The sequence below is a fragment of the Ahaetulla prasina genome, chromosome 7 (genome assembly GCF_028640845.1).
Source record: "Ahaetulla prasina isolate Xishuangbanna chromosome 7, ASM2864084v1, whole genome shotgun sequence".
Classification (NCBI taxonomy): Eukaryota; Metazoa; Chordata; class Lepidosauria; order Squamata; family Colubridae; genus Ahaetulla; species Ahaetulla prasina.
The window spans coordinates 38,216,804-38,244,379 of NC_080545.1; the positions used below are offsets into that span (position 1 = coordinate 38,216,804).

At 43.1% G+C, this 27,576-nt stretch overlaps 1 protein-coding gene across 2 annotated transcripts in view; it reads left to right on the forward strand.

Annotated features, from left to right (window-relative positions):
• CNTN1 (contactin 1) overlaps nt 1–27,576 on the forward strand; it is a 423,340-nt gene that overhangs the window by 281,975 nt on the left and 113,789 nt on the right. For both annotated transcript variants that reach the window (XM_058191827.1, XM_058191828.1), the window contains exons 12-16: nt 10,029–10,146; nt 11,073–11,223; nt 13,981–14,108; nt 18,343–18,518; nt 25,220–25,340. In XM_058191827.1, coding sequence (XP_058047810.1) covers nt 10,029–10,146; nt 11,073–11,223; nt 13,981–14,108; nt 18,343–18,518; nt 25,220–25,340 — 694 coding nt within the window. The remainder of the gene's footprint in view (nt 1–10,028; nt 10,147–11,072; nt 11,224–13,980; nt 14,109–18,342; nt 18,519–25,219; nt 25,341–27,576) is intronic.

Genomic DNA, 27,576 nt, shown 5'->3' on the forward strand with positions numbered 1-27,576 from the left:
AGCTGTTCCATTGTTTGATTGTTCTCACTGTCAGAAAATTTCTCCTTATTTCTAGGTTGAATCTCTCCTTGATAAGTTTCCATCCATTATTCCTGGTCTGGCATTCAGGTGCCTTGGAAAATAGCTTGACCCCCACCTCTCTGTGGCAGCCCCTCAAATATTGGAACACAGTTATCATGTCTCCCCTGTTCCTTCTCTTCACTGGATTAGCTATGCACAGTTCCTGTAACCGTTCTTCATATGTTTTACTCTCCAGTCATCATGGTTGCTCTTCTCTGCACTTTTTCTAAAGTCTCAACATCTTTTTTATAGTATGGTGGCAAAACTGGATGCAGTACTCTAAGTGTGGTCTTACTAATGCTTTATAGAGTGGTATTAGTACCTCTACAAGCTTGTGTAAATGAGCCATTAGGAACTCTAGCTGACCAGGTTATGGAGGCTGAAGCCAAATACCCAGATTCACAGGCCATTATTCTGGGAGACTTAAACAAATCAAACTTAAGGAAAGAGCCTCCAAAATATTTTCAGCATATCAATTGTCCCACTAGAGGCGAGAATGCTTTAGACCATTGCTACACAACACTAAAAGATGCTTATTGGCCTTTACCATGAACAGCTGTAGGATACTCTGATCATTGCATGACTCACCTTGTACCTATTTACAGACAAAGACTTAAAACCACAAAATCAACAATTAAATCAGTGAGGACTTGGACTGAGGAGACAAAGCTAAAGCTATAGGCATGCCTTGGCTGCACTGATTGGAATGTTTTTGAAAATACCTCTGCAGACTTAGATGAACTAACAGATACTGTATCATTATATGTTAGCTTCTGTGTACCAATATGTACCGACCAGGAACTTGCAAATATACAATAACAACAACCCTTGGTTCACAGCTAAACGTAAGCAGCTACTTCATTCCAAAGAGGAAGCCTACAGAAAAGGTGATAAAATGCTGCACAATCAGGCCAGAAATGTATTAACAAGGGAGACCAGAGCAGGAAAAAGAAGCTACTCTGAAAAGCTCTCAGTTCTCGACTTCCTGTGGTAGCATCGCAGTGGTGCGGTGGTAAGAGAACGGTGTCTCTTCTCAGACCCCGAATTTTTCACGTTTTGGGGACCCTTCAGGGCACAAAAAGCCTGGAGGGCATTGCAGACTAAAGGGGAAGTCTAGAGTGCAGTGAAGTGAAGGGCGATCACTCGTTGCATGAACAGATGCCCCTGTCAAACCAGCGTGAAAGTGTCAGCTTGCTATGGCCGGCCCGAGGCTGCGATGAGCCAGTGAGTATGGGGAGGAGAAGATTCTTACAGCAGATGGTGTCATTTTAAGTGATCACTTTGAAAACTGCAAGGTTAACTATCGCTTTGAAGAGTGAGTCTTGTTTTTCCTGGTTGAAAGACTTCCAGCAGAGAGACAGAGTGGCAATTTGGCGGAAGGGATAATGAGTCAGCACAACACATTCAACCATTAAGGCGGTGACGAGGAGGAAGGATAAAAGTGTTTAAAATAGTGAAATTTCAGCATGACGGTGGTTCTCTGGTGAGAACTGAAAATTGAAGAAAAAGAGAAAGTGAAGAAGGAGAGAGACTTGGCGTACTAGAGCGACAGGAAAGGAAAGGAGAAGAAATGAGGACGGACATTGGTGTGACTTAACAGTAAGTGAAGCTTGAGTGGACGAGTGCCTGAACTGGAAAGAGAAAGAAAGAATTGAAACGTATGTGAGAACTCTCCGTTTCAATTGAATTTTTGGATGTGAGCTCGGAAGTTCGGTTTTTTGATTATAAGTATTGTGTTCTAATTGCAAAGTAAATACAGGAATGGGAAAGTGGTTTAACAGAAGATTCACAGAAAATCGAGGTGGAATAAAAGCGAAGGATGGGAAAAACTGACTTAAGAGACTACGGGAAAGATATAATTTTATATATATAACAGGCATAAAAGACTTGGGAGGAGTAAAGAGCTGTAACTGAGAGAAGACACAAAGCTCTATACTCCTCTAAAATTAATTGTCTGAACTTTGTGCTGAATGTATATTTAATATATATTTACAATTCTTTTGCCTAAGTGTATGACTTTACTTTTCTCTACATTGAATTTAATTTTGTTAGATAGGGCCCAGTGTTCAAGTCTTTGTCAAAAGCCTTGCTGACAAAGCAAGTATGCTTATGTGCACAGTATTTGGCTGGTCGGCTAATTTAATTATTATGTTGAAGTATGAAATTAGATTGGTATGATCTGTTTTTAACAAACCCATGCTGATTACAAGTTATTACTTTACTCCTTTCTAGATGTTGGCAGATCTGTTTTTTTAATTATCTTTTCCAGTATCTTCCTGGGTATTGATGTTAGGCTGATTGGTCTATAGTGTTCTGGGCCTGTTTTTTCCCCTTTTTTGAAGATGGGAACTACATCAGCTCTTTTCCACTCCTCCAGTTCCCTGGGATTTTTGAAAGATGTGGTGCAGTGGTTCTGAGATGACATCTGCCAGCTCCTTTAGAACTCTGGGATGTAATCCGTTAGGGCCCAGTGATTTGTATTCACCCAGATCAGAAGGTGTTCTCTTACTAAATTTTTGTTTATTTTAACTTTGATTTCTAATCTGTCTTTTACAGTTATGTTTTTGGAAGATTGGGCTAAAGTTTCTTTTTGTGTGAAGACCTTGAGATGACCCTCCAAAACTTAGCAGTGAACTGGAAACCAACCCCCCACCCCCACCCCGGTCTGAGATGATCCTACTTGGCACTCCATGCAGCCGATACATTTATTTATTTTATTTTATTTTATTTATTTGATTTTTATACCGCCCTTCTCCCGAAGGACTCAGGGCGGTGTACAGGCAAAATAAAACAAACAATACAAAGTACAATTTAAAATGCGATTTAAAAAACTTATTTATATTAGCCTGGAAATTTAAAATTTACCATACATTAAAAACCCCATTTAAAATTGATAAAAATTTGACATTAAAATTCAATTCAAGCCAGCCCCGCGCGGATGAAAAGGTGTGTCTTCAGTTTGCGGCGAAAAGTCCGAAGGTCAGGTATTTGGCGTAAACCCGGGGGAAGCTCGTTCCAGAGTGTGGGAGCCCCCACAGAGAAGGCCCTTCCCCTGGGGGCCGCCAGCCGACATTGTTTGGCGGACGGCAGCCTGAGAAGTCCCTCTCTGTGAGAGCGTACGGGTCGGTGGGAGGCATGTGGTAACAGCAGGCGGTCCCGTAGGTACCCAGGCCCTAAGCCATGGAGCGCTTTAAAGGTCGTAACCAACACCTTAAAGTGCACTCGAAAGGTCACAGGTAGCCAGTGCAGTCTGCGCAGGAGCGGTGTTACATGGGAGCTGCGCATAGCTCCCTCTATCACCCGCGCAGCTGCATTCTGGACTAACTGAAGCCTCCGAGTGCACTTCAAGGGGAGCCCCATGTAGAGAGCATTACAATAATCCAAGCAAGAGGTAACGAGCGCATGAGTGACTGTGCACAAGGCATCCCGATCAAGGAAGGGGCGCAACTGCCGAACCAGGCGAACCTGGTGGAAGGCCCTCCTGGAGACGGCCGTCAAATGATCTTCAAACGACAGCCGATCATCCAGGAGGACACCTAAGTTGCACACCCTGTCCTTTGGGGCCAGTAACTCGCCTCCAACAGCCAGCCGCGGCTGCAGCTGACTGAATCGGGATGCCGGCATCCACAGCCACTCCGTCTTGGAGGGATTAAGCTTGAGCCTGTTTCTCCCCATCCAGACCCGTACGGCTTCCAAACACCGGGACAGCACTTCAACAACTTCATTGGGGTGGCCCGGGGTGGAAAAGTACAGCTGGGTGTCATCAGCGTACTGTTGGTATCTCACCCCGAAGCCACTGATGATCTCGCCCAACGGCTTCATGTAGATGTTGAACAGCAGGGGCGAGAGAATCGACCCCTGCGGGACCCCACAAGTGAGGCACCTCGCGGTCGACCTCTGCCCCCTGTCAACACCGTCTGCGACGGTCGGAGAGATAGGAGGAGAACCACCGATCCCGGGTGCCCCCCCCTCCCAATCCCCCCAACCGGCGCAGCAAGATACCATGGTCGATGGTATCAAAAGCCGCTGAGAGGTCTAATAGGACCAGGGCAGAGGAATAACCCCTGTCCCTGGCCCGCCAGAGATCATCCACCAATGCGACCAAAGCTGTCTCCGTGCTGTATCCGGGTCGAAAGCCGGACTGGAACGGGTCTAGATAGACGGCTTCATCCAGGTATTGGGGTAGCTGTCGCGCCACAGCACTCTCTACAACCTTCGCAACGAAGCGAAGGTTGGAGACTGGACGATAATTACCCAAAATAGCTGGGTCCAGGGAGGGCTTCTTGAGGAGGGGTCTCACCACCGCCTCTTTCAAGGCGGCAGGGAAAACCCCTTCCAACAGAGAAGCGTTGATAATCCTCTGGAGCCAGCCTCGTGTCTCCTCCTGAATGGCCAGTACCAGCCAGGAAGGACACGGGTCCAGTAAACATGTCGTGGCGTGAAGCCTCCCCAACAGCCTGTCCACGTCCTCGGGAGCCACAGGGTCAAACTCATCCCAAACCGGCTCAACAAGACGTGTCTCCTCTCCCTCGCTTGGATCATCCCAATTTCGGTCCAGACCGTCCCGGAGCTGAGCGATTTTATCATATAGATAACCACTAAACTTCTCGGCTCGTCCCTGCAAAAGGTCATCCCGCACCTCCTGGTGAAGGAGGGAGCGGGTCACCTGAAACAGGGCGGCCGGGCGGTTATCTGCCGACGCAATGAGGGTGGAGGCGTAAGAACGCCTCGCCTCCCTCATTGCCACTAGGTAGGTCCTAGAATAGGACCTAACTAGTGTCCGATCAGCTTCAGAACGACTGGACCTCCAGGTGCTCTCTAGGCGTCTTCTCCGGCGTTTCATCTCCCTCAGCCCCTTGGAGAACCAAGGTGCCGGACGAGATCTGCGCCGGGTCAGAGGCCGCAAAGGCACGACACGGTCCAAGGCCCCAGCCGCGGCCTGTTCCCAGGCCACGACTAGTTCCTCAGTCGTGCCGTGGGCCAGATCCTCAGGAAATGGCCCAAGCTCCGTCAGGAACCTCTCGGGGTCCATCAGGCGCCTGGGACGGAACCAACGTATAGGTTCCGTCTCCCTGCGATGGTGAGTGGCGGTTCGGAAGTCTAGGCGAAGGAGAAAATGATCGGACCATGACATTGGTTCTGTTACTAAATCATCTAATTCCAGATCATTTAACCACTGTCCAGAGATATAAATCAGATCCAGCGTGCCTCCCCCCATGTGCGTAGGGCCATCATTTACTCGAATCAAGTCCAAGGCCGTCATGGAAGCCTGGAACTCCCGAGCTGCCGTCGATAATATGAGCTGCAGGAACATCTTGGCCAGTTTTTGGGTGGATAGGAGACTTGAGCTTGTGCTTGTTTGGAGAAAAGGTCTACTACAGTCCAGATTATTGTGTCCTGTCCCCCCTGTTCTCTGGGAGTTTTACTATAAGGTCCATGGCTATTTCGTCCCAACCAGGGAAAAGCCCAGGATTGTTGCAGCAGGTAGCTGACCCAACTACCTGCTGCAACAATCCTGGGCTTTTCCCTGGTCTTTTTTTCATTGCCATGCACACAGCACAACTTTTCACGTAGCCCTTTATGTCTTTTCTCATTTGTGGTGCAGGGTCTTTAGGAACCCGAAGGACTCAACATGTCCTTCATTAGGGGGAGGGGATACATGTTTTCCACTTACACCCCATTTATCCCCCTAAAATCCATGTACCGCCTCAACGACCTGTCCTTTTTCTCCTTGAATAGTACAGGAGCTGCTACATGGGATTTGGCTACCTGGATGAATCCACTAATTCTTATCAATGTAGTTCCTCAACTCCTCCATTTCTTTTGGGGCCATGGAATACATGTTCAGCTTGGGGAGTTTTGCCCCGACAGGATCTCTATCATAGGTTGGTGGGGGGGATAGGACATAAAATTTCTCTTTACTGACTCACCCACCCCCGTCTCAATACTCTTGGGTGATTAGCTGGGCCTCTGGCTGCTGGTCCGAGGCCACTTCCAGCTGCTCACCTCGTCCTCACTCCGCTGTTCAGCCTCTTCCCCAAACCTTCGATGGGGGAGGAAGGGAGCCCCCTCCTTATGCTCAAGAAAGACATGCCCATCTGGCCAAAGGAAAGGTCTTCACCAAGTTGAATTTGTGGGAGGTGTACTATTGAGTGAGGATCAAAGCAGGGGATGAATGGAAAACAGCTTTCAATTGCCCCTTAGAGTGCTTCCAGATCTGGGTCTTCCCTTTTGGACTGCAAGGGGCCCCTGCTGTGTTTATGCAGCTAATAAACGAAGTGCTGCATGAACACCTGTATAAGGGGATGTTGGCTTATCCGGTGACATTTTAATCTATACTGAGACAATGGCAGAACACATAAAACTAATCAAAGCTGTGTTGAAGAAGCTTTGAGCGGCCATATGCTAAGCTGTCCAAATGCAAATTCCACAAGAGAAAATTGACTATCTGGGCTACTGCATCTCCCAAAAGGGGATAGAGATGGACCCTAAAAAGGTGTGGGCAGTGCTAGAGTGGGCTCTTCCCCACACATGGAAGCAACTCTAAAGATACATTGGAACTTTTTGTGAACTTTTACCGCCAGTTCATCCCCTCCTTTACCCAAATAGCCCTCCCCTTCACCAACCTGCTAAAGACAGAAAGGAAGGGGAAACCCAAACCCAGACAACTGCTTAAATGGACAATGGAATGCCAGGCTACATTAAAAAACTGTAAACACTTGTTCATAGTGGAGCTGGTGCTGAAACACCCAGACTTCAATACCCCCTTTGTCATTCAGGCTGATGCCAGTGATGTCGCAATAGGCACAGTGTTTTTACAGGAAAATGAGCAAGGGATCCTCCAGCCCTGCGCCTAAACTTCTAAAAAACTAAATGAGACAGACCAGAGATGGGCAGTCTGGGAGAAGGAAGCCTATGTGATGTGCTGGACACTCCTAACTTGGAGGCATTTTCTAAGAGGGAAAACCCCATTTGAGGTTTGGACTGACCATAAAAATTTAGAAGCATTAATTACCCACCCACCTCCAGAGACAATCATCCAAACAGGCTCACTGGGCCCAGTACTTTAACTGATTCAACTTCACATTAAGGTCCCAGGGAAGAGGAACTTTCTAGCAGATGCTTTATCCAGACTTCTGCAATACAATAGTTCAAAGCCAGAGATGATTAAACTGGTCATCTCCTCCAGGCAACTGGCATCCCCAGTCACCACCTGGATATAAGCCCAGATAAAAAACAAACTAGCTGATGATTTAAAAGGTTCCTTAAATGCAGCTTTGGAGGAGGATAAGTGGTTCCAGATGCACAAGGGAGAATGTACAATGCAAGATGGTGTAGCTTGGATGGGAGCTAAACTATATGTCTCACAAAGCCAACAATTAATGGTTTTACAAAAAAAGTCATGATTCAAAAGTGGCAGGGCATTTTGGCTTCATAAAATCCCTACACCTAATCAAGTGACAGTTTTCATGGCCATCACTGAAAAAGGACATAAGAGAGCTTTCTGGCTAGCTGCCCCATTTGTGCTTCTGCCAAGAGGCGACGGGGGAAAATACCCCGTCTTCTGCAGCCAGTAGCAGAGGCCAAAGTCCCATGGAAAGAGTTATCAATGGATTTATTATAGAACTGTCCAAATGTTTGGGGAATACAGTGATCTGGGTGATAACCAATCTGTTCTCCAAGCAAGTGCACTTTATACCTGTCAAAAAATCCCCTCAGCACATGCTTTGGCTAAACTATTTGTGCAGCACATTTATTAGCTGCATGGTGCTCCAGAAACAATAATCTCAGATTGCGGAGTCCACTTGGCAGCTTTGGCAGGAGTTCCTAAAACATTTGGGGACCACTCAGGGGCTCAAATTCTCACATCATCTGGCTACTAACATGGGCTATGAAAGGGCCAATGGCGTCCTGGAAAAGTACCTTGGATGATACATTAATTACCAAAAGGACAATTGGGCAGACGTTCTCCCTTTCATGGAGTTTGCCTACTCAGTGCACAGTAGCACTGGGTACACTCCATTTAAAGTGGCCATAGGACAAGACTTGATATCTATCCAGTGGTGGGATTAAAAATTTTTTACTACCGGTTCTGTGGGCGTGGCTTGATGGGCATGGCGTGGCTTGGTGGGCATGGCTTGTGGGGGTGGCAGGGGAAGGATACTGCAAAATCTCCATTCCCACCCCACTCCAGTGGAAGGATACTGTAAAATCTCCATTTCCACCCCATTCCAGGGGAAGGATACTGTAAAATCTCCATTTCTACCCCAGTCCAGGGGAAGGATACTGTAAAATCTCCATTTCAATCCCACTCCAGGGGGAAGATACTGCAAAATCTCCATTCCCACCCCACTCCAGGGGAAGGATACTGTAATATCTCCATTCCCACCCCACTCCAGGGGAAGGGAAGATACTGTAAAATCTCCATTCCCACTCCACTCCAGGGGAAGGATAGTGTAATATCACCATTCCCTCCCCACCCCACTAACCTGCTTTCCAGCTCCATTCTCCTGTGCAGGGCAACAAAAGAATATCCAGCCAATCAGCTGGGACTCGGGAGGTAGCGAATAGATCAGGGGTGGGGCCAGAAAGAGGTGATATTTGCCAGTTCTCTGAATTACTCAAAATTTTTGCTACCGGTTCTCTAGAACCAGTCAGAACCAGCTGAATACCACCTCTACATCTATCCCTGAACTATCTCAGGTCACCCCATTGACTGCATCGCTGAAAGATTGGGTTGCCCCATGACAAAACACCTGGCCAGTGGTGAGAAAAGCTTTGGATGAAGCTAGGGAAACATACAAAAAACAGGCTGATAAAAAGTGCATTAAGCCAAAGGACTTGAAGGTGGGAGACAAGGTCTTTCTCTCTACCAAATTCCTACAATCTACAACTGTCAAAGAAATTGGGGCCAAAATATGTTGGACCTTTCCCCATCAAGAGGATTAACCCCATAACTGTAGAACTTGAGCTGCCAAAAATCTTCAGATGTGTACACTTGGTATTTCATTGTAGCCTACTGAAATGAGAAATCACATTTTCCCTGTGTCACAAATCACAACATCAGGGAAAAACTCAATATTTGGTAATCTGGAAAGACTTTCTCCCCTCAGAAACTGAATGGGTTCACTCCCAACATATTAAAGCCTCCAGATTGCTTTAAAAATCCATGACCATTACCCAAATAAGCTGCATTGGACTGCCTACTAATTGGGAGATTTTGTGTATCTCTCCCTCTCCTCTTTTTTCTTTTGCAGGACTAATGTCTGCCTCAGCTTGGGGGTGGGAGGGGCTCACAGGCATCCTGCCAAAAAAAGAAGAAGGGAGGTAGGATGAAAGGGGGAAGGATGAAAGGGCAATAAACCTTTGTGTGTACATGATAGGAAATCAGGAGGGGGGAATGACAGATGAGAAGGCCCAGAGCAGCCAGATCCTGTTTGTACCAGCATCCCATGGGCAGGCACCCAAAGAAAAATGTGTAATATTCCCCAAACATCCCAGAGTTCTCAAAACATCTTGGCAAGCTCTGGTTGGCTGGAGACGGATTGGAAACGGACTACATCTTATTTTTGTATCCAGCAAGTGTCAGAACTGTCAGAACTGGCTTGACTTTATTACAACCACCTTTGCTTTAACAACCTTTAATAATCTTTAATAACCTTTAATAACCTTTGCTTTAACCTTTAACCTTTAATAACCTTTAATAACCTTTGCTTTAACAACCTTTGCTTTAACCAAATGGAGTTGAAGGTTTTTCTTTCCCAAGGTATCAGACTGGGGCAAGTCTGAGAAAAGCTGTAATCCAAATGAAACCAAACTAAAAAATCTATGTTTGCCTTAACCTTTAAGCCTTAAGGTAAGGTAAGATGTAAGGGAAAGAAAAAACATCATAACCTTACTCTCAAAAAGCAATCATTATTATCTTGAAATTTATCATTATCTATTTTTACTATGTGTTTTACTCACAGTATTGGAAAGGAGAATTGAGATTTTCTAGCCTGAAGCTTGAAGATTCAGGCATGTATCAATGTGTAGCAGAAAATATACATGGAATGATTTATTCAAATGCTGAATTAAAAGTTATTGGTAAGTGTATTATACTACATTATTATAAAACATTTTAAGTAGAAAATATGATAACAACATTCATCTGCCTCCTAGTCATGTGACTACATATCAGGTGCTCATCGACCAGCCTGCATTTATGACTATTTGCATGTTCCTAGAATCACGCGACCACGTTTTATCTTTTTGAACAATTTGAATAATTTTTTCCATAGTGGCTTTACATTTAGATATAAATATACAATAGTTTATTGCATTTTATGCTGTGGGATTGTTCCATTGAAAACAAATTGATTTCTTATTAGCCTTATACAAACTCCGTGTTTGATCTGAAGAATTCTATTACATATTTAAAGATTTGTGGAATATGGAAAAAAGTATAAAAATGCTTATTGTACAGTAGAAATGTAAAGTTCTTTGGAAATATTTGAAGAATTAGAATGAAACTTGTAGAAACTGTAGTGGCATATATTAAGATAGAGACAGACAGACAGACAGACACAGACAGAATGTTTTCTCTCTTTTGGTTCTGGTGAGTTACAGTAAGGATGGAAAACTTCTGTCAACCAATAGTATTTTAAGCATTGGTGTTGATTTTAATCTGCTATACCAAATATATATTTTGTTTCTTTTGAGTCTTTCAACATGTCAAAGAAATACATTGTTTCTTATTTTCTGGACTGGGTTAAATATGATTTCTCAAATAGAATTAATGCATAAAATCATTTATTTAATTAAATTCTCTATTTTTGAGAATAGATGCAACTATACATCTCACAAATTCAACTTTATGATTCAACTTTGTTTTATTCTGCAAAATCTTTCTAGGTTTTCAGTATAATTGACTATTATAAACTATTGTCAGAAGGAGTGTCTTCAGACGTAAGAGCACACTGGTAGCATCATACTTTAAAGTATACATGTCTAATAATTATGCTTTTCTTCAGTTTTACCTCCAACCTTTGAATTCTACCCAATGAAGAAAGAGGTTTTGGCTGCAAAAGGAGGACAGGCTATAATTGAGTGCAAGCCTAGAGCAGCTCCTAAACCAAAAATTATCTGGAGTAGAGGGACAGAAATTCTTAGAAACTCAACCAGGTTAGTATTAATGCTGAGTTTAGTAAATAATTTACAAAGCATTATTTCAGAGTTTGGTCTCAAATTTTTAAAAAACCCTGTGTTTCTGCATGGTTTGGCCTGAATATAAGTGTGCCACAGAAATGGGAAATTTTATTAATACAACAGAATAAATCTTTAGGTTAATTGCTCATATTGGCCTTCTTCATGGTTAAGGTTTGTGAGGAAACATTGTTAAAGGAAAAAAAGACCATGCTTTTTTTCCTTCTCTTCAAATTCTGCAATTCCATCAGTATAGCTAGTTTATCCATTTGACAGATTTAACAGATTAACAGAGTTGGAAGGGACACTATAGGTCATCTAGTCCAACCTCCCACCCTCCCCAAGCCTACACAACTTGTGAAATTGTGACCCTACACAATTTCTGACAAACGGCAGTTCAGTCTTTTCTTGAAAGTCTCAAGTGATGAAGCTCCCACAACTTCTGAAGGCAAACTGTTCCATTGGTTGATTGTTCTCGCTGTCAGAAAGATCTTCTCATTTCTAGGTTGAATCTCTCCTTGGTCAGTTTCCATCCATTATTCCTTGTCTGGACTTCAGGTCCTTTGGAAAATAGCTTGACCCCCTCCTCTCTGTGGCAGCCCCTTAAATATTGGAACACTGCTATCATGTCTCCCCTGGTCCTTCTCTTCACTAGACAAGCCATGCCCAGTTCCTGTAACCGTTCTTCATATGTTTTAGTCTCCAGTCCCCTAATTATCCTGGTTGCTCTCCTCTGCGCTTTTTCTAGAGTCTCAACATCTTTTTTATAGTGTGGTGACCAAAACTAGATGCAGTACTCTAAGTGTGGTCTTACTAGGGCTTTATTGAGTGGTATTAGTACCTCACTTGATCTTGATTGTATCCCTCTGCTAATGGAATTTAGGATTGCATTGGCTTTTTTAGCTGCCGCTGCACACTGCTAGCTCATATTTAGCTGATTGTCCACTACGACTCCAAGATTTCTCTTACAGTCACTGCTATTAAGCCTGGTTTTCCCCAGTTTATATGTGTGCTTTTGATTTTTCTTACATAAGTGTAGTTCTTTACTTTTCTCTACATTGAATTTCATTTTGTTAGACAGAGTCCAGTGTTCAAATCAGTCAAGATCCATCTGGATCTTGAGCCTATCTTCTAAGGTGATAGCTATTCCTGCCAGCTTAGTATCATCTGCAAATTTGGTGAGTTCCCCTTCAATTCCCTCATCTAAATCCTTTATGAAGTTATTGAAAAGTACTGGGCCTAAGACAGAACCTTGTGGCACCCCTGCTTATTTCTCTCCATGTAGATTTAGACCCATTAAGGACTACACATTGAGTGCGGTTTGTTAGCCAATTGTGAATCCATCTGGTGAATCTATGTGAATCTATCTATCCCACTTTTTTCTAGCTTATGAAGAAGTAGGTTGTGGTCTACTTTGTCAAATGCCTTGCTGAAGTTTTAGTATATTATGTCCACAGTATTTCGCTGATTTACTAATTTAGTCACTATGTTGAAGAATGAAATAAGATTGGTTTGGCATAATCTGTTTTTGACAAACCCGTGCTGATTGCTAGTTATTACTTTACTCGTTTCTAGGTGTTGGCAGATCTGTTTTTTTATTATTTTTTCCAGTATCTTCCCAGGTATTGATGTTAGGCTGATTGATCTGTAGTATCCTAGGTCTGTTTTTTCCCCCTTTTTTGAAGATGGGAACCACATCAGCTCTTTTCCAGTCCTCTGGTAGTTCCCCAGTGTTCCAGGATTTTTGAAAGATGTGGTGCAGTGGTTCTGAAATGACATCTGCCAGCTCCTTTAGAACTCTGGGATGTAATCCATCTGGTCCTGGTGATTTGTATTCATCAAGATCAGACAGGTGTTCTCTTACTATTTTTTTGTTTATTTTAACTTTTATTTCCGGTCTGTGTTTTACAGTTATGTTTCTGGTAAGTTGGGCTATAGTTTATTTTGCGTGAAGACCGATGCAAAGAATGAGTTAAGTAGCTTTTCTTTCTCTCTGTTGCCTGTTACTTCTGTGCCGTCTTGTCTCTTTAGTGGACCAACTTTTTCCTTGATTTTTTCTTGTTATTTATCTGTTGGAAGAAACTTTTTTTGTTATCTTTGACTTTTGTTGCAAGTCTTTGTTAATTCTGAGCCTTTGCTTTCCTGACTTTGTCTTTGAAGAATCTGGCTATCTCCTGAGTTATGTGTCCCTCTTTCCATTTTTTGACCTTTGTTCATTGCACACAGATACGCAGAGTGACAAGAAATGAATGAACCCAACCCTATCTGTTTGTCATTCAAGACGGTGGTTGCTTTTGAATGAATCTAAAAAAGTGTACAACTATTTTAAGGAGTCTACTCCTTATGGGCAATACAACCTTTAAAGTAGTGGCATTTTTTTCACACACCTACTGGTGCCATCTGCTTTCTAGAAAGTGTTTTTTCTCCAGTCATACTAGTTCAGCATAAGCTAGATGGTTGCCTATGTAAAAAGATGTTCCTCCCAACTTTTTGCCACCATTGAACTGCTGTGTAATATTGGAAGTTGTGCTTGTTCTATTTGGGCAATTGAGTAACTCTCTCTCGTTCCTGGAGTTAAGCAGCATAAAGTGAACAAATGGTAATGATTATTATAGGTATGAAAAGACTTGGTGTAACTGGCAGGAGAGAAAAAAATGTGTAATGCCATTTCCATCCACATTTCCTTATTATTCTATTGTTGATTCTCAAGTTTCTTAACAATTTCTTTTTCAATAGGATACGTATATGGTATGATGGCAGCCTAGAAATTATTAATGTTACAGCAGTAGATGCAGGCAATTACACCTGTTTTGTGGAAAACAACAAAGGAAAAGCTAATAGTTCTTCTGCTCTTATAGTCACAGGTAATTCTCAAACTTCTCTACATTCTCAAATTTAAGTGTAGCATGGACTTCAGATTGCATATGTTGAAATCCTTTTCGATTTTCTAAATAAATCTGGGTCAATTTGATAAGCCTATTAATTTAGTCATTGTATATAACAAAATAATATATATTTCTTATATCTTGTCTCTGATTCTGATTACTGACTTTTTGTATATGGATCACTGAGCTTACACTTTACAGAAGAGTAGCTGTATTATTCTAAAGCAGAGGTCCCCAACCATTGCGGTTTGGCAGCCCGTCTGCAGGGGGAGAGGGAAATCGGGTTGTGTGAGTGGTAGGCTGGTGCATAAAAGTGTGGATGCAGCCCTTGTGCAAGTGGCGGGCTGACGTGAAGGCATGCAGCTTGATTTGTGTGAGGGCTGTTGTGCACATGCGTGAGTGCCTGCTGGCCTGCTGCTTATGCAAGTTAAGCTGTACATGCACACTCCAGCCAGCCACACACTATGGCCCAGGGTTGGGGGAACCCTGATCTAAAACATTCAGCAGAATCTTGTGACAATTGGCACTTTTATAAGTGTTCTTGTACTATAGGTTGCTACTTTAGATGCATAGTTACTCATATATTAAAAGTTAAAATCAAGTACATAGGTATTTATTTGTATATATAAGTGAGAGGAAGAATATTTTATGTCAGAGACATAATAAAAATGATTTGTATTGGAGTACAATTTGCACTAGTCCAGGGGTGTCAAACTCTATTTCATTGAGGGCCAAATCAGGGTTGTTTTTGACCTCAGAGGGCTAAGGGGGCCGTAGCGATGGTGGGCGTGACACGGAACTCATGTGTGGGAACCTGTGGTGGCCCAGTGTTAAAGCAGGACTTAGGGAAGTCCTGCTTTAACACTGGGCCACCACAGGTTCCCACACATGAGTTCCGTGTCACGCCCACCATCGCTACGGCCCCCTTAGCCCTCACTCACTTTCATTATAATCTCCCTTCCTTCCTTCCTTCCTTCCTTCCTTCCTTCCTCCCTCCCTCCCTCCCTCCCTTTTCATTTTCCTCCCCTCTTCATTCTTATTTCTTATTCCTTCCTCTCTTTCTTTATTTTTCCTTCCTTGCTCTCTTCCCATCTTTTCTTCTTTTTGACTTTCCTCTTTCCCTTTCTACTTTCCTGTCCTTTCTTCCATGCTCAAATGTTTTGTTTGGATAGCCCTCTGCCAGCCAAACCTTTTCCTTCCGCACTGTATCCTGCATTTAGCAAGTCAAGCAGCAATCCATTTTTTGTCATGATAGCAATGGGAGGGAGAGTCAATTATTACTGGCCACTTGGGCTTTGTAGGAGGTTTATTTTTGCTTTGAGAAGTTTGGATGAATTTTGAAAACATTGCACTGAATTACAGGAGCAAAGTAAAGTTGAATTGACAGTGAAGGAGGGGCAAAGAGATGAACTGACAGCCTTTCAACACAGAACCTGGAGGGATTTTGGTGGACTTTCAGGCATTTTCATTGATATCAGGGAGTGGATCCTTGATCATGTGATCTGTTCAAGGCTGGAATAGCATTGGTCTCTGGAACATCAGATTGCCATGAACCACAAGACTTTATATCTCCTAGGTCTCCCTTTCACAAGCAAGCCTTTCTTCCTCACTGCAACCTGCAAGGTTGTGCTGAAAAACCTAAAAAAAGGACAGTAAAGGAGTTTACCTGAGGGCCATCTCTGTCTCTCTCTCTCCCTCTCTCCCTCCCCCCCTCAAGCTCCCTGCCTTTCCTGTTCGCTGGGACCTTCACAAATGGGGCAGCGGGCATAAGACTCATCCCGCATGTGTTAGAAGATGAAGTTGGATGGCTCCACCCCTGCCCCACCACCTGCCTCCCCTCCCCTTATGGCAGCAGCAGTGGCAGCAGGCAGAGGTAGAGGCATGGGGAGAGGCACACAATCCAGCCCTCCAGATACACCAGGCAACTGCCCAGCCACCTGCCCCATCCCAGCTGCGGTGGCCACAGGCAAGCAAAGACATACTGTGGGATGGAGCATGCGGGTAGGTGGCTGCCCAGCATTTCCAACAGGCCGGATAATGTGCCTCCTCCCCTATGCCTCTGCCTGCTGCTTAGGGCCATCCTGGCAGTCACAGGGCCCTAGACCCATCTGCACTGTGGGGCTAATTGCCTCCTGTGCACACTCCGGGGGGGCATCCAGCAGGGGCATCCAGTCCCTCACTGTGTCTGGAGCAGCCTTGTGGGCCAAATCTTGTTCCTGCCTTCAAACAATAAGGCCGGTACATGCGAGCGAGCAGCGAACCTGGGACACAGATGGTGTTGTTTCCTGTGCCTAGCTTAGATCCGAGTGTTGTGGTCCACCAGCTGCCTGCGGAGCTGGCAACGGAGTCGGACAGCGATGAGGCTGAGGTGGAGCCAGGGCCATTGGGGAGTGAGGTGCGGACTCCAGAGCCTCCAGAGACTGATAGTAGTGAGGCAGAGGAACAGGAGGAGCCTGTTCCTAATGAAAGCATCAGAAGAGCTGCCAGAAGGCAAGAGCAGCTCAAGCAAAGAGGGCAGCTCGGGAGTAAGGCCAAGAGAGGATTGGCCCCTCCCATAAGGCTTAAAACAGACCAGCAACGGCATTTGGGCTTTGCCAGAAAACAACATTGGTAGCTTCGTCTTCGTCTACGTCTAGCATTTATTTTTTGTATCTGTGACTTCTGAATGTTTGCCAAGAAAGGCCTTTGGCAGTTTGCCTAATTGGACCCAGGTTTGCAAAGGACTGAGGAATTTCTGTTAGGAGGAATTTGCTTTAATTTAGTTGAACTACGCTGTGAATTAAGTAATTCTGAGCTGTTCGAATAAAGTTTATTTGTTTTTTCACTAACTGAATTTGCTACTACCTACTTGGGCCTGGGACACAACACCAACCCTTGGGGCTGCCTTGCCACTTCGACCTCACCCCCTGTGCATGCATGGCCCCTCGTGGGTTCCAGGGCGGCCCTGCAGATCTAAGGCTGGTGTTTCCAGCCCAGATGGCTGCTAGCAGGTTGTAAATCGGTGCCCAATTGACCTGGGCTGGGCCAAGTCACTGAGGACCGATTCTTCCCTGCTGGCTGGATCTAACCACCTCATAGGCTGGATCCAGCCCGCAGGCCTTGTGTTTGACACCCCTGCACTAGTCAAATAGAAAAGACATAATTATTTCTTCAGAGTAACACATAGCATTATATAATAGAATTTTATATAACTTTAAGCAAGATCTGAGTCACATAATTTTAAACATGATTAAATTCAAATCTTAGGCACCTAACCATTTAACAAGTGACTGTTTATAGCACCATTATTCAAATAATGGTTGGAGTATTTCATAGAAGTTACTTTAAATATTATTGAGGAATAGGAAATATTTTGTGCACCTTCTTTATAGTACTAAGAATAGAATTTCATGAATATTTTATTTATAGATAAATTCATTTAATTCTGAACTTCCATGTTATACTAATTACATTGCAGACACTCAACCTGTTATTTACTTATGTACCCTGAAGTAAATTTACATGGTGCTAACATGACTTCACACCACAAATTTGGTTTCAGGAGGATGTGAATATAATCCAGTTTACATTTTTATTGCAGAAATATTACCCTTGTTGACCCACGCTTTATTAAAGACCCAGTGAAATTTTCACCCACACTTTATTAAAGTCCCCATGAAAATTAATTTTCTAGAAGTAACCTCTTGCAAAAATTTAAATATCTGCTGCTTCTATATATCTATTTGCTGCTTCAAGTCTCAGCTGTGATCTGGGACATTATTCTAAAGAAATTCCTGCCAAGAAATTGGTAATTTTATGATAAATTCACCTGAAATTCCCACTGCTGGATCATTCTGTCATCCATAGGATACAAAAAGGGTATATTATTTGGGTGGGTCCCCAAATAGCTCTCTTATGAATAAACTTTGACACAGGTTGTTACCATAGTTTTTTCCTTTGACCCTAAGATTGGCCTCAAACTGTATATACTATTTATGAAAGAAAGGTTAAGTAAAAGCCATTTCAGTGTCAGAATTTGCAAAGAAAAGAAAGACATACCAAAACAACCACAAATTTTAAAAACATTTTTATTTATATCTCTTTTGCTATTAAAATACAGTCATTCATAGTAAAGTTGTATATTTTTCAGGTTTTAAATAGATCAGACCCTCAATTTTTGCATATTTAATGACTTGCTAATATATAACCACATTTTTTTCTGTTAATTGCAAAGCTGCAACAAGGATAACATTAGCACCGACTAACGTTGATGTCATTGTTGGATTGAATGCTACCATGCAATGTCTTGCATCCCATGATCCTTCTTTAGACCTGACTTTTATTTGGCTCTTAAATGGATATCCAGTAAATGTTGATAAAGAGAGTGATTATTATGAAAGATCTATCATGGTGAGTTGTCTCACATTTCTCTGTTGACATATTTACATTTGAGAGTAATTTTTTTCTTAGTATTTTGGAGAAAGGAAAAGAGGGAATAATTATTATGAAGTGTTTCTTTCCGCCCCATATTACAGTTTACTCCAGAAAGGAAAGTTATTATCTTAGAAGAAATGAAAGTTACTGTCTCATGAGCCACAATATTATAACCTGCTATAAACTTATTGTTCATAAATTCATTAGTAGCACTCCAGCATCAAAACAAGTTATTCCAAAAATTGCTTATTTTCATGTCCTGACTTCAAGCAATAGAGAATGTTGTTTATACATAGCAATATCTTCTTTCAAAGTTCTTCTTGCAACTAAAAACAAACGGGTCAACAGGATGATTTATATGAATCAGCTCCACTATGGTGAATCCAGCCCACTGTGTTTGGTGTCAGACCAGATATATTATTTATTTATTGCATTTATAGTACTGTTATTTTTTGTTTAGGCAAAGCCTTGGAGCATCCATTTCTTGCATTTCCATGGCTACTAAAGAACGTCTCAAAGTGCTGCTTTGTTTATACATAGCAATATCTTCTTTCAAAGTTCTTCTTGCAACTAAAAACAAACTTGGGTCAACAGGATGATTTATATGAATCAGCTCCACTATGGTGAATCCAGCCCACTGTGTTTGGTGTCAGACCAGATATATTATTTATTTATTGCATTTATAGTACTGTCATTTTTTGTTTAGGCAAAGCCTTGGAGCATCCATTTCTTGCATTTCCATGGCTACTAAAGAACGTCTCAAAGTGCTGCTTTGAGTACTCTATGTGTCTTTCAAACAGAACTGTCCCATCTGGTGTGGTTGTTTCAAGCCAAGATATTAAGATCCCCTCCACAAATGCATAAGAAATTGAATGGATGGGCAAGCACAAAGAGTTTTTTGTTTAGACATTTCCCACTTTGTGGAATACAGTGTCTCCAGAAATATGGATGACCTCTTCCCTAACAGTGTTCAGAATCAAAAGAAATGCTTCACAGAGTTTTAAAGAAATAATTATATGAATTATATTAAAAATTTAAATGTAAATGTTGCCTACTGGTAGCCTGGATTCTGTGTTGTGTTTTTAGTGATAATAGGTTCTACCATGTTTCACTGAAAATAAGACTGAGTCTTATATTTATTTTTGCTCTGAAAAACCCATTAGGGCTTATTTTTGGGGATGTCTTATTTTTTTCACGTACAGGAAGCAGTGAGTGTAGAGGCCCATGGGAGTCGGAGCAGCCCTCTCTGTCCCACTGTCTGTTTGCCCATGGCCACAATGGGCCAAGTGCCCTGGCTTCTGCCTGCCCTGCCTGTTGGCCCTGCTGCTGCTGAGATACTTCTCGGCTATGGTGGTTCCATGCTGCTGTGCCTGCTGCACCTGCTTCTGCTGGAGGCCACTGGCATCCAGTGTCGTGTCCCACTCCCCCTCCAACGACTGGGTCTGGGAAGTCTGTATCAAGCGTGGCCACGAAGCCTCTGCAGCTTTGCCAAATTCCTTTCAGATTTCTCAGGCAGGCAGGAATCCAAGGTGTGACTTCAACAAACCAGATGAGACTTTGCTTGACTCAAGGAATGCCAAAAAGCAGATCCTTTATGTAGGCCATGGGGTGTGGCTCCATGACTCAGCACTTATCCAGACCTGCCCCTCCCTTCCTTCTGCTGACGTCGCCTCTCAATTCTCCGGCAGCGGGGATCCGTCCACTGTAAATTCCCTTCCTCCGGATCTGCTGCCGGCAATTTTAACACGTGGCTGGCTTCGTGCTCACACGCTGTAGGAGTGAGGTTTGTTTGTTCATTCCTGACATTCTGTCCGGGCATGGTGCCAGGGCTGGGGGCTGGAGGCATGCCAGGCTGTTCCTCTTCATTATCAGTCTCTGAATCTGATAGCAGGCCCGGCAGGAGATGGGAGGGGCTCGGCTGAGGAGATGAGGGAGGACGAGGCACAACACCCAGGCTGAGCTGCTCTTCAGCCAGGCCAAGGGGTGGTAGTGGGACCATCCCCCCATGCTGGCCGTATGGTTGCTGCACAACCTACTGCTAACCTGCCTAACCTTGGCTCTGGCTACCGCCCTGCTGGTGCTGTCGCAGTGCCCGCAGGCCAAGCTCTTGGCATGCCCTGGCCTATGCCCACCCTGCTTGCTGGCCTTGCTGCTGCTAGGACACTTCTTTTTTTTTTAAACAAGTTTTTTATTATTTTTAAAAACAAAAACAAAACATACAAATCTTTGTTGAACAAGATATCAATCGGGTACATACTTTAACATATTTCGAATTTCACCCTCTCATTGTATCATTTATCCAATATTTTCCCCTCTTCAAATTTATAATAGCCCTTTTCTTTAAAAACCTTTATTCCATCCCTTTATCCTGGAAAATGTTTATTCAAATCAAATTACCATATTTTTTGTCCCTTTTGTTACCCCACCCTTCTTCCATTAAATAGAATACAACTCAATTATCTCTAATATTTATCGAAGACCTATAGCCAAAAAGTAAAATAAAAACAAGGTCAAGTTCTCTCCTGGCTTAAATCTCACCTTAATTAAAAGGTCACCCATCACTTATTTATTTCAAAATCCCATTTCACATAGAAAAAAGAGAAGAAAAGCCATTGAAAAAGTTAAAAACAAAAATCTCTCCTATCTTAATTTTCACCTTAATCAAAAGGTCACCCATCCCTTATTTATTTCAAAAGTCCCAATCCAAATAGTAAAAAGAACCTCACACAAAATGAAATAAAAGTCTCTCCTGCTTTCACTCTTACCCTAATTAAAAGGTCACCCATCACATACATTCCAAACTCCCTTTCCAAATAAAAAAACCTAAGCAAATTACACAAAAAAAGCAAAACAAAATACACATATTTCTCGCTTATTGCTCATGTTGAAGTAATTATATTGGGGGTTTTACTCCCAATAAAAAACAATATAAAAAGGAACAAACATACAGAAAAGAAAAAAAATCTCCCTATCATAGAAATAAAAACAAATAAAGTTCTCTCCTATCTTCAGCCTAACCTTAAATAAGAGGGAACAAACAGTATCTCATTTCTCACGTATTATTCATGTTCAGATATTCTAATTAAAAGCTTTAACTTCAGATTTTTCCAGTTTCAATAAATGTGCTCAAAGAACTGTATTTTCATGACTTATTAAATTCCTTGTTTGCCCCCATTGCTAGGACACTTCTTGACTGTGGTGCACCATCGAGAGGCTGCCCATGCTGCTGCTGGCCTTCCAGGAGCTCTTCACCCTCCTGACCACACTGCTCCCAACCTCCCTGCTGGGCTGCTGCTGTCTGGTGTGGAGCAAGTTGGCCCAGATCTACGACCCCACCTGCTGCCACCCTACCAGGGCCCTTTTGTCAGCAGCTGCCAGTGGAACCACAGCACTCATGCCAGCTCGCCTGCTGAGTGCTGCTGAGTGCCAGCCTGCAGACCCTGTTCCTCTACCTCACCTGTGGCTGCTGCCTCACTTTCTGCCTGGCCTGGCCTGCCGCTAAGCCCCGGATGCTACTCAGCAGTCTCCACTGGGCACTGACCCAGCATGAGAAGCAGACCATGGTCCACAGCCAGTCCAACTATCTCCTGCTGAAACTGCCCCATGCATCCCGCAGGCCAGGCAGTTCACCCCTCCCCTGCCCTGCATGGCTTCAGCAGGTCTCTGGCAAGCAGAGGGAGGCAGCTCAACCCCCCCGCCCGCCATCTGCCTCACCTCGCCATCCTCGCCAGGTGGAAGGAGAGGCAGCGGCAGTCACCAGCAACAGAACAGCCACAGGTGAAGTAGAGGCCGGAAGGCAGCCAATGGTAGCTCCATGCCTGCCTCACATAGCTGGCATGAGAGCTGCAGCGCCCACCAGGGTCATGCCCCAAAGAGCCTGAAAAGGGCCTGTAGCCCAGAGCCTGCAGCAAGTAGGCATGCAGGCTGGCACTCAGCAGCCCAAATCATCAGTGGCCAAGGCAGTGTGGGCTGCATGACTCCACCAGCAGGCCTTAGTGAAGGGGCCCTGGCCAGTCGGCAGCCAGCGAGGCACTCAGGAAGTCATAGATCTGAACCAAGTTGCCCTATGCCAGGCAGGAGCAGCCCAGTAGGGTGGGGGAGAGCAGCACAGCCAGGAGGGTGAAGAGACCCCATGAGGCCAGCAATAGCGTGAGCAAATAAATTTTAAATGAACTTTACAATAACCCCAGAAGATCTTTTATTTTCCTTTATCTCACTAGGATCCTGAATACCTTGAAATAAGTGAATAATCTGGAATGAATTAAGAATAAAGAAACAGCAAAAAATTAACTATTCCAGAATAGTTAAAATATGCTTTGTTTTGCCACATTTCTAAATATTCTTTTATATATATGAAAAAGTGATTGAGGATCTTATTAAAATGCATATTAAAGCAATATATTTTGGGACAATCTATACTTTTTATATGGCTATGAATTATAAATGTAGATCACTCTGTTTCCAAATATTGGATGGTCAGTATCGGATTTAAGGTTACTTCCATACATGTAAGTAGATTGTAATTCTAGTAGATTGCATTCAACTGAATGCCACCACGTGTTTACTGGACCTGTGCCCCTCCTGGCTGGTGCTGGCCACTCAGGAGGTGACACGAGGCTGGCTCCAGGCGATTACGAGTGCCTCCTTGTTGGAGGGAGTCTTTCTGGCCGCCTTGAAAGAGGCGGTGGTGAGGCCCCTCCTCAAGAAGCCCTCCCTGGACCCGGCTGTCTTAGGTAATTATCGTCCGGTCTCCAACCTTCGCTTCGCGGCGAAGGTTGTAGAGAGTATGGTGGCATATCAGTTTCCCCTGCACCTGGATGAAACTGTCTATCTAGACCCGTTCCAGTCCGGTTTCCGGCCCGGCTACAGCACGGAGACGGCTTTGGTCGCGTTGGTGGATGATCTCTGGAGGGCCAGGGATAGGGGTTGTTCCTCTGTCCTGGTCCTATTAGACCTCTCAGCGGCTTTCGATACCATTGACCATGGTATCCTGCTGCGCCAGTTGGAGGGATTGGGAGTGGGAGGCACCGTTTATCGGTGGTTCTCCTCCTATCTCTCCGACCGGTCGCAGACAGTGTTGACAGGGGGGCAGAGGTCGGCCCCGAGGCGCCTCACTTGTGGGGTGCCGCAGGGGTCGATTCTCTCGCCCCTTCTGTTCAACATCTATATGAAGCCGCTGGGTGAGATCATCAGTGGCTTCGGTGTGAGGTACCAGCTGTACGCTGATGACACCCAGCTGTACTTCTCCACACGGGCCACCCCAATGAAGCTATCAAGTGCTGTCCCGGTGTTTGGAAGCCGTCGGGTCTGGATGGGGAGAAACAGGCTCAAGCTCAATCCTTCCAAGACAGAGTGGCTGTGGATGCGGCATCCCGGTACAGTCAGCTGAGTCCTCGGCTGACTGTTGGGGCGAGTCACTGGCCCCGATGGAGAGGTGCGCAACCGGGGCGTCCTCCTGGATGAGCGGCTGTCTTTTGAAGATCATTTGACGGCCGTCCCCAGGAGAGCTTTCCACCAGGTTCGCCTGGTGCGCCAGTTGCGCCCCTTTCTAGACCGGGATGCCTTATGCACGGTCACTCACGCCCTCGTGACGTCTCGCCTGGATTATTGCAATGCTCTCTACATGGGGCTCCCTTGAGGGGCATCCGGAGGCTCCAGTTAGTTCAGAATGCAGCTGCGCGGTGATAGAGGAGCCCTCGTGGCTCCCGTGTTACACCTATCCTGCGCAGACTGCACTGGCTACCTGTGGCCTTCCGGTGCGCTTCAAGGTGTTGGTGACAATCTTTAAAACGCTCCATGGCATAGGGCCGGGCTATTTACGGGACCGCCTACTGCTACCAAATACCTCTCACCGACCCGTGCGCTCTCACAGAGAGGGACTCCTCAGGGTGCCGTCAGCTAGGCAGTGCCGTCTGGCGACACCCAGGGGAAGGGCCTTCTCTGTGGGGGCTCCCACCCTCTGGAACGAACTCCCTCCAGGACTTCGCCAACTTCCGGACCTCCGAACCTTTCGTCGCGAGCTTAAAACACACTTATTTATCTGCGCGGGACTGGATTAGATTTTAAAGTTATGGGTTTTAAGGGGTTTTTATTATTTATACTATTTTAAATTTGGGGCAATAGAATAAGTTTTTTAATTGTTTTTTAATCTGTATTTATATGTATTTTAACTGCCTGTGAACCGCCCTGAGTCCTTAGGGAGATAGGGCGGTATATAAATTTGAAAAATAAAATAAAAAAATAAAATAAATAATTGAGAGACAGTTACAGAAATAAAACTTTCACTAAGTCAGTATGTTCTTTGCAACAAGTGATACAAATACTGAAGGTTGGTATTCTGCCAAAAAGGGGAGAAAATGATTTTAAAAGCCATTTTATTGAACATAATACAAATTATTATATTGATACATAATATCAATTTATGTTGTAAGATTAAATATTGCTGCATTTGAAAGTGATATCTGATTTCACCATTTTTAATATGTATTTTAAATACAGTATAATTAATTGATATAAGGGATTTTTATATTATTTTAAGCGCTATAGGCAGTTCAGAAATAGATGTCTTATTCATTTTATTGATTTATTTTTAGAAAAATTTATTTTTAGGAGTATTTTGACTTCTATATGAAATTTAAATTTAAAGGACTGTTACAGATTTTTTTTCTGCTTTGTAGATAAAAGACAATGGTGAACTTATTGTCAAGAATGCCCAGTTGCGACACGCTGGAAGATACACATGTGTTGCTCAGACAATTGTTGATAATGCCACAGCTTCAGCTGATCTTGTTGTGAGAGGTAAAATATTTTCTTGATTTTTTAAAATTAAGTTATTCCCACATTATTCATTGGGGTGGGTGAGAGGTGTATAGGATTTCCAACAGGAATTAACGCATAAGAATCAGATCCTGTTCCCAGAATTAATCATCCCTAGAAATATGGCAAAGGGAAGCAAGTCTCACAATTATATTTCACTTTCCAACTTCCAATAATTTGGAAAGAACTTTGAACATTTATTCCAGCTGGGTTTCAAGAGAAAGACCTGGTGGACTAAAGACAGCTCTACAAAAATCAGAGTCAACAACTGAGATGGAATGAAGAGCGGGCGAGTAGATCACCTCTCTGATAATTCTACTCCAGAAAAAGAGGATATCACCTACAAGTATTCCAGATAGCTGCCCTCACAACAGCAGCCTTATTGTCTGCAAGTTTAGAACCTGTCAGGGAGATGAGGAAATAGCCATCGGGCTAAAACCATGGTTAGCATTCTTGAAAGGACACTAATTTTGCATACTTCTTTTTCTAATCACTTTTTAAAACTGAAACTCTTGTAAAATTATTAGAAAGTTTTGGATCCACACATTTTACTTCACTTTTCAATCTTTATTGAAGGAAAGTGTTACTTACAAGTTTAAGAACTTTAAAAAATTTAGGAGATGATAAGCAGCAAAAAAGTTATTTTTTAATTTCAAAAAGTAAAAAATGGACTAAGGGTCCAAATAAATTTGATATAAGATTCTGTATTTAATTGTAAAAAATTCCTCCTATGGGAAAATGCTTTTGTTCTGAATTTTCTTTAAAAACTAAAATGAAATTTTAAAAATCAGAGAATAGAGAAAACTAAATATCAGAACTACAAAAATTACAAAGAACTCATAAACTGTACAACAGAATGAAGCAAAATATTTTAATATTGGACATATTGATTAATATTTTGAACAACAAACTCAGAAATTAATTTTAATGGTGCCCACAGAGACATCTGCCTCAATGGAAAGACTATGTTTAAGAGATGTTATGGAAAGGGAACACATTCTGCCTGACAAGATAAAGACTGATTTAAAAGTCAAAACCAGGCAGAAACAAATACTTCTTAAAATTTCTTGCAGCTCTTGTAGTGATCAAGGTCACTGTTGTTATTTCTTTCTATTTTCAAGCCGGTCATTGTAGTGCTTTCTTTCCACCAGCAGATGTCTCTCTCCAATCCACAATTCTCAGAACTACAAAGTATCCAGCTTGTTAAAGTATTTTAAATCCACATAGCAAATATTTTCTCTCAAATTTCTTTTCCTTTTATTGTTTTGAATTTGGAGAAATTCAGTTTTAAATCCAGTTGTAAAATTTCCTTTCTTGGGCTTTGATATATTAAACTCCTCTTTGTTCTTCCTTCAGATTTCAAAACTGTCAAAATTATTTCAAATCCTCATTAAAAAATACTTTCCCTCGTGTTTCTTTTTCTTGTATCAGTTTTAATTTCTCCAAATCCAATTATAATTGGTTATAGAGTTTTCTTTTCTGGGCTTTCGTACTTTAACTTCCTCTTTGTTCTTCTCCCTCCATTAAAATTCCTAAGCCAATTAGCCACTCATTTCCTCACCGGGACACCTTTTAAAGTTTTTTTTAAAACAAAAAATTTCCTTTTTTACTTGTGAGTGGCCAATCACTCACCTGGTACCAGTACTCCATTCAAACACCGCTCCTGCACAAAATCTTAGTCTGGTTGCCCCAGCTTCATAGCAGTCATTTTTAACAGCTGCAGCCGCTGCCACCATTTTGAAGAGCTGCCTCCAACCTTTCGAGGAACTTGCCTGTTCTTCTTGGTTGTCCAAGGGGCCTCTCCTTCTCCACTGTCCCTACAGGATGGTTCCAGTCCGAAGACCCCAACAGCAGTCTGTCTGGCTGGATTTTTGTGAGGCTCGTCAGACCCTGCTATTTTCCAACCAGTCTTGCTGCGACACTTCTGGTTTTCCTGCGACACTTCCAGTTTTCTAAAGGAGGTGGAACACAATAAAGCTTTAAATTGGAGTGAATTGGACAAATAGTTGTACTGGATACCATTTGGAAATAAATAAGAGACTATATGGACTTAAATCTTAATTAAGTATTAATTGTTTTAAATTGACAATATGGAGTTTTGGATGTGTGAGGAGTTAATTAAGATGCTTAAAATGTGCATGAATCAATAAAGGGCAATACAAAGAAACTTTGTTAGAACACACTAAACAAGAAAAAGAGAATATAAATGAGAAGCAAG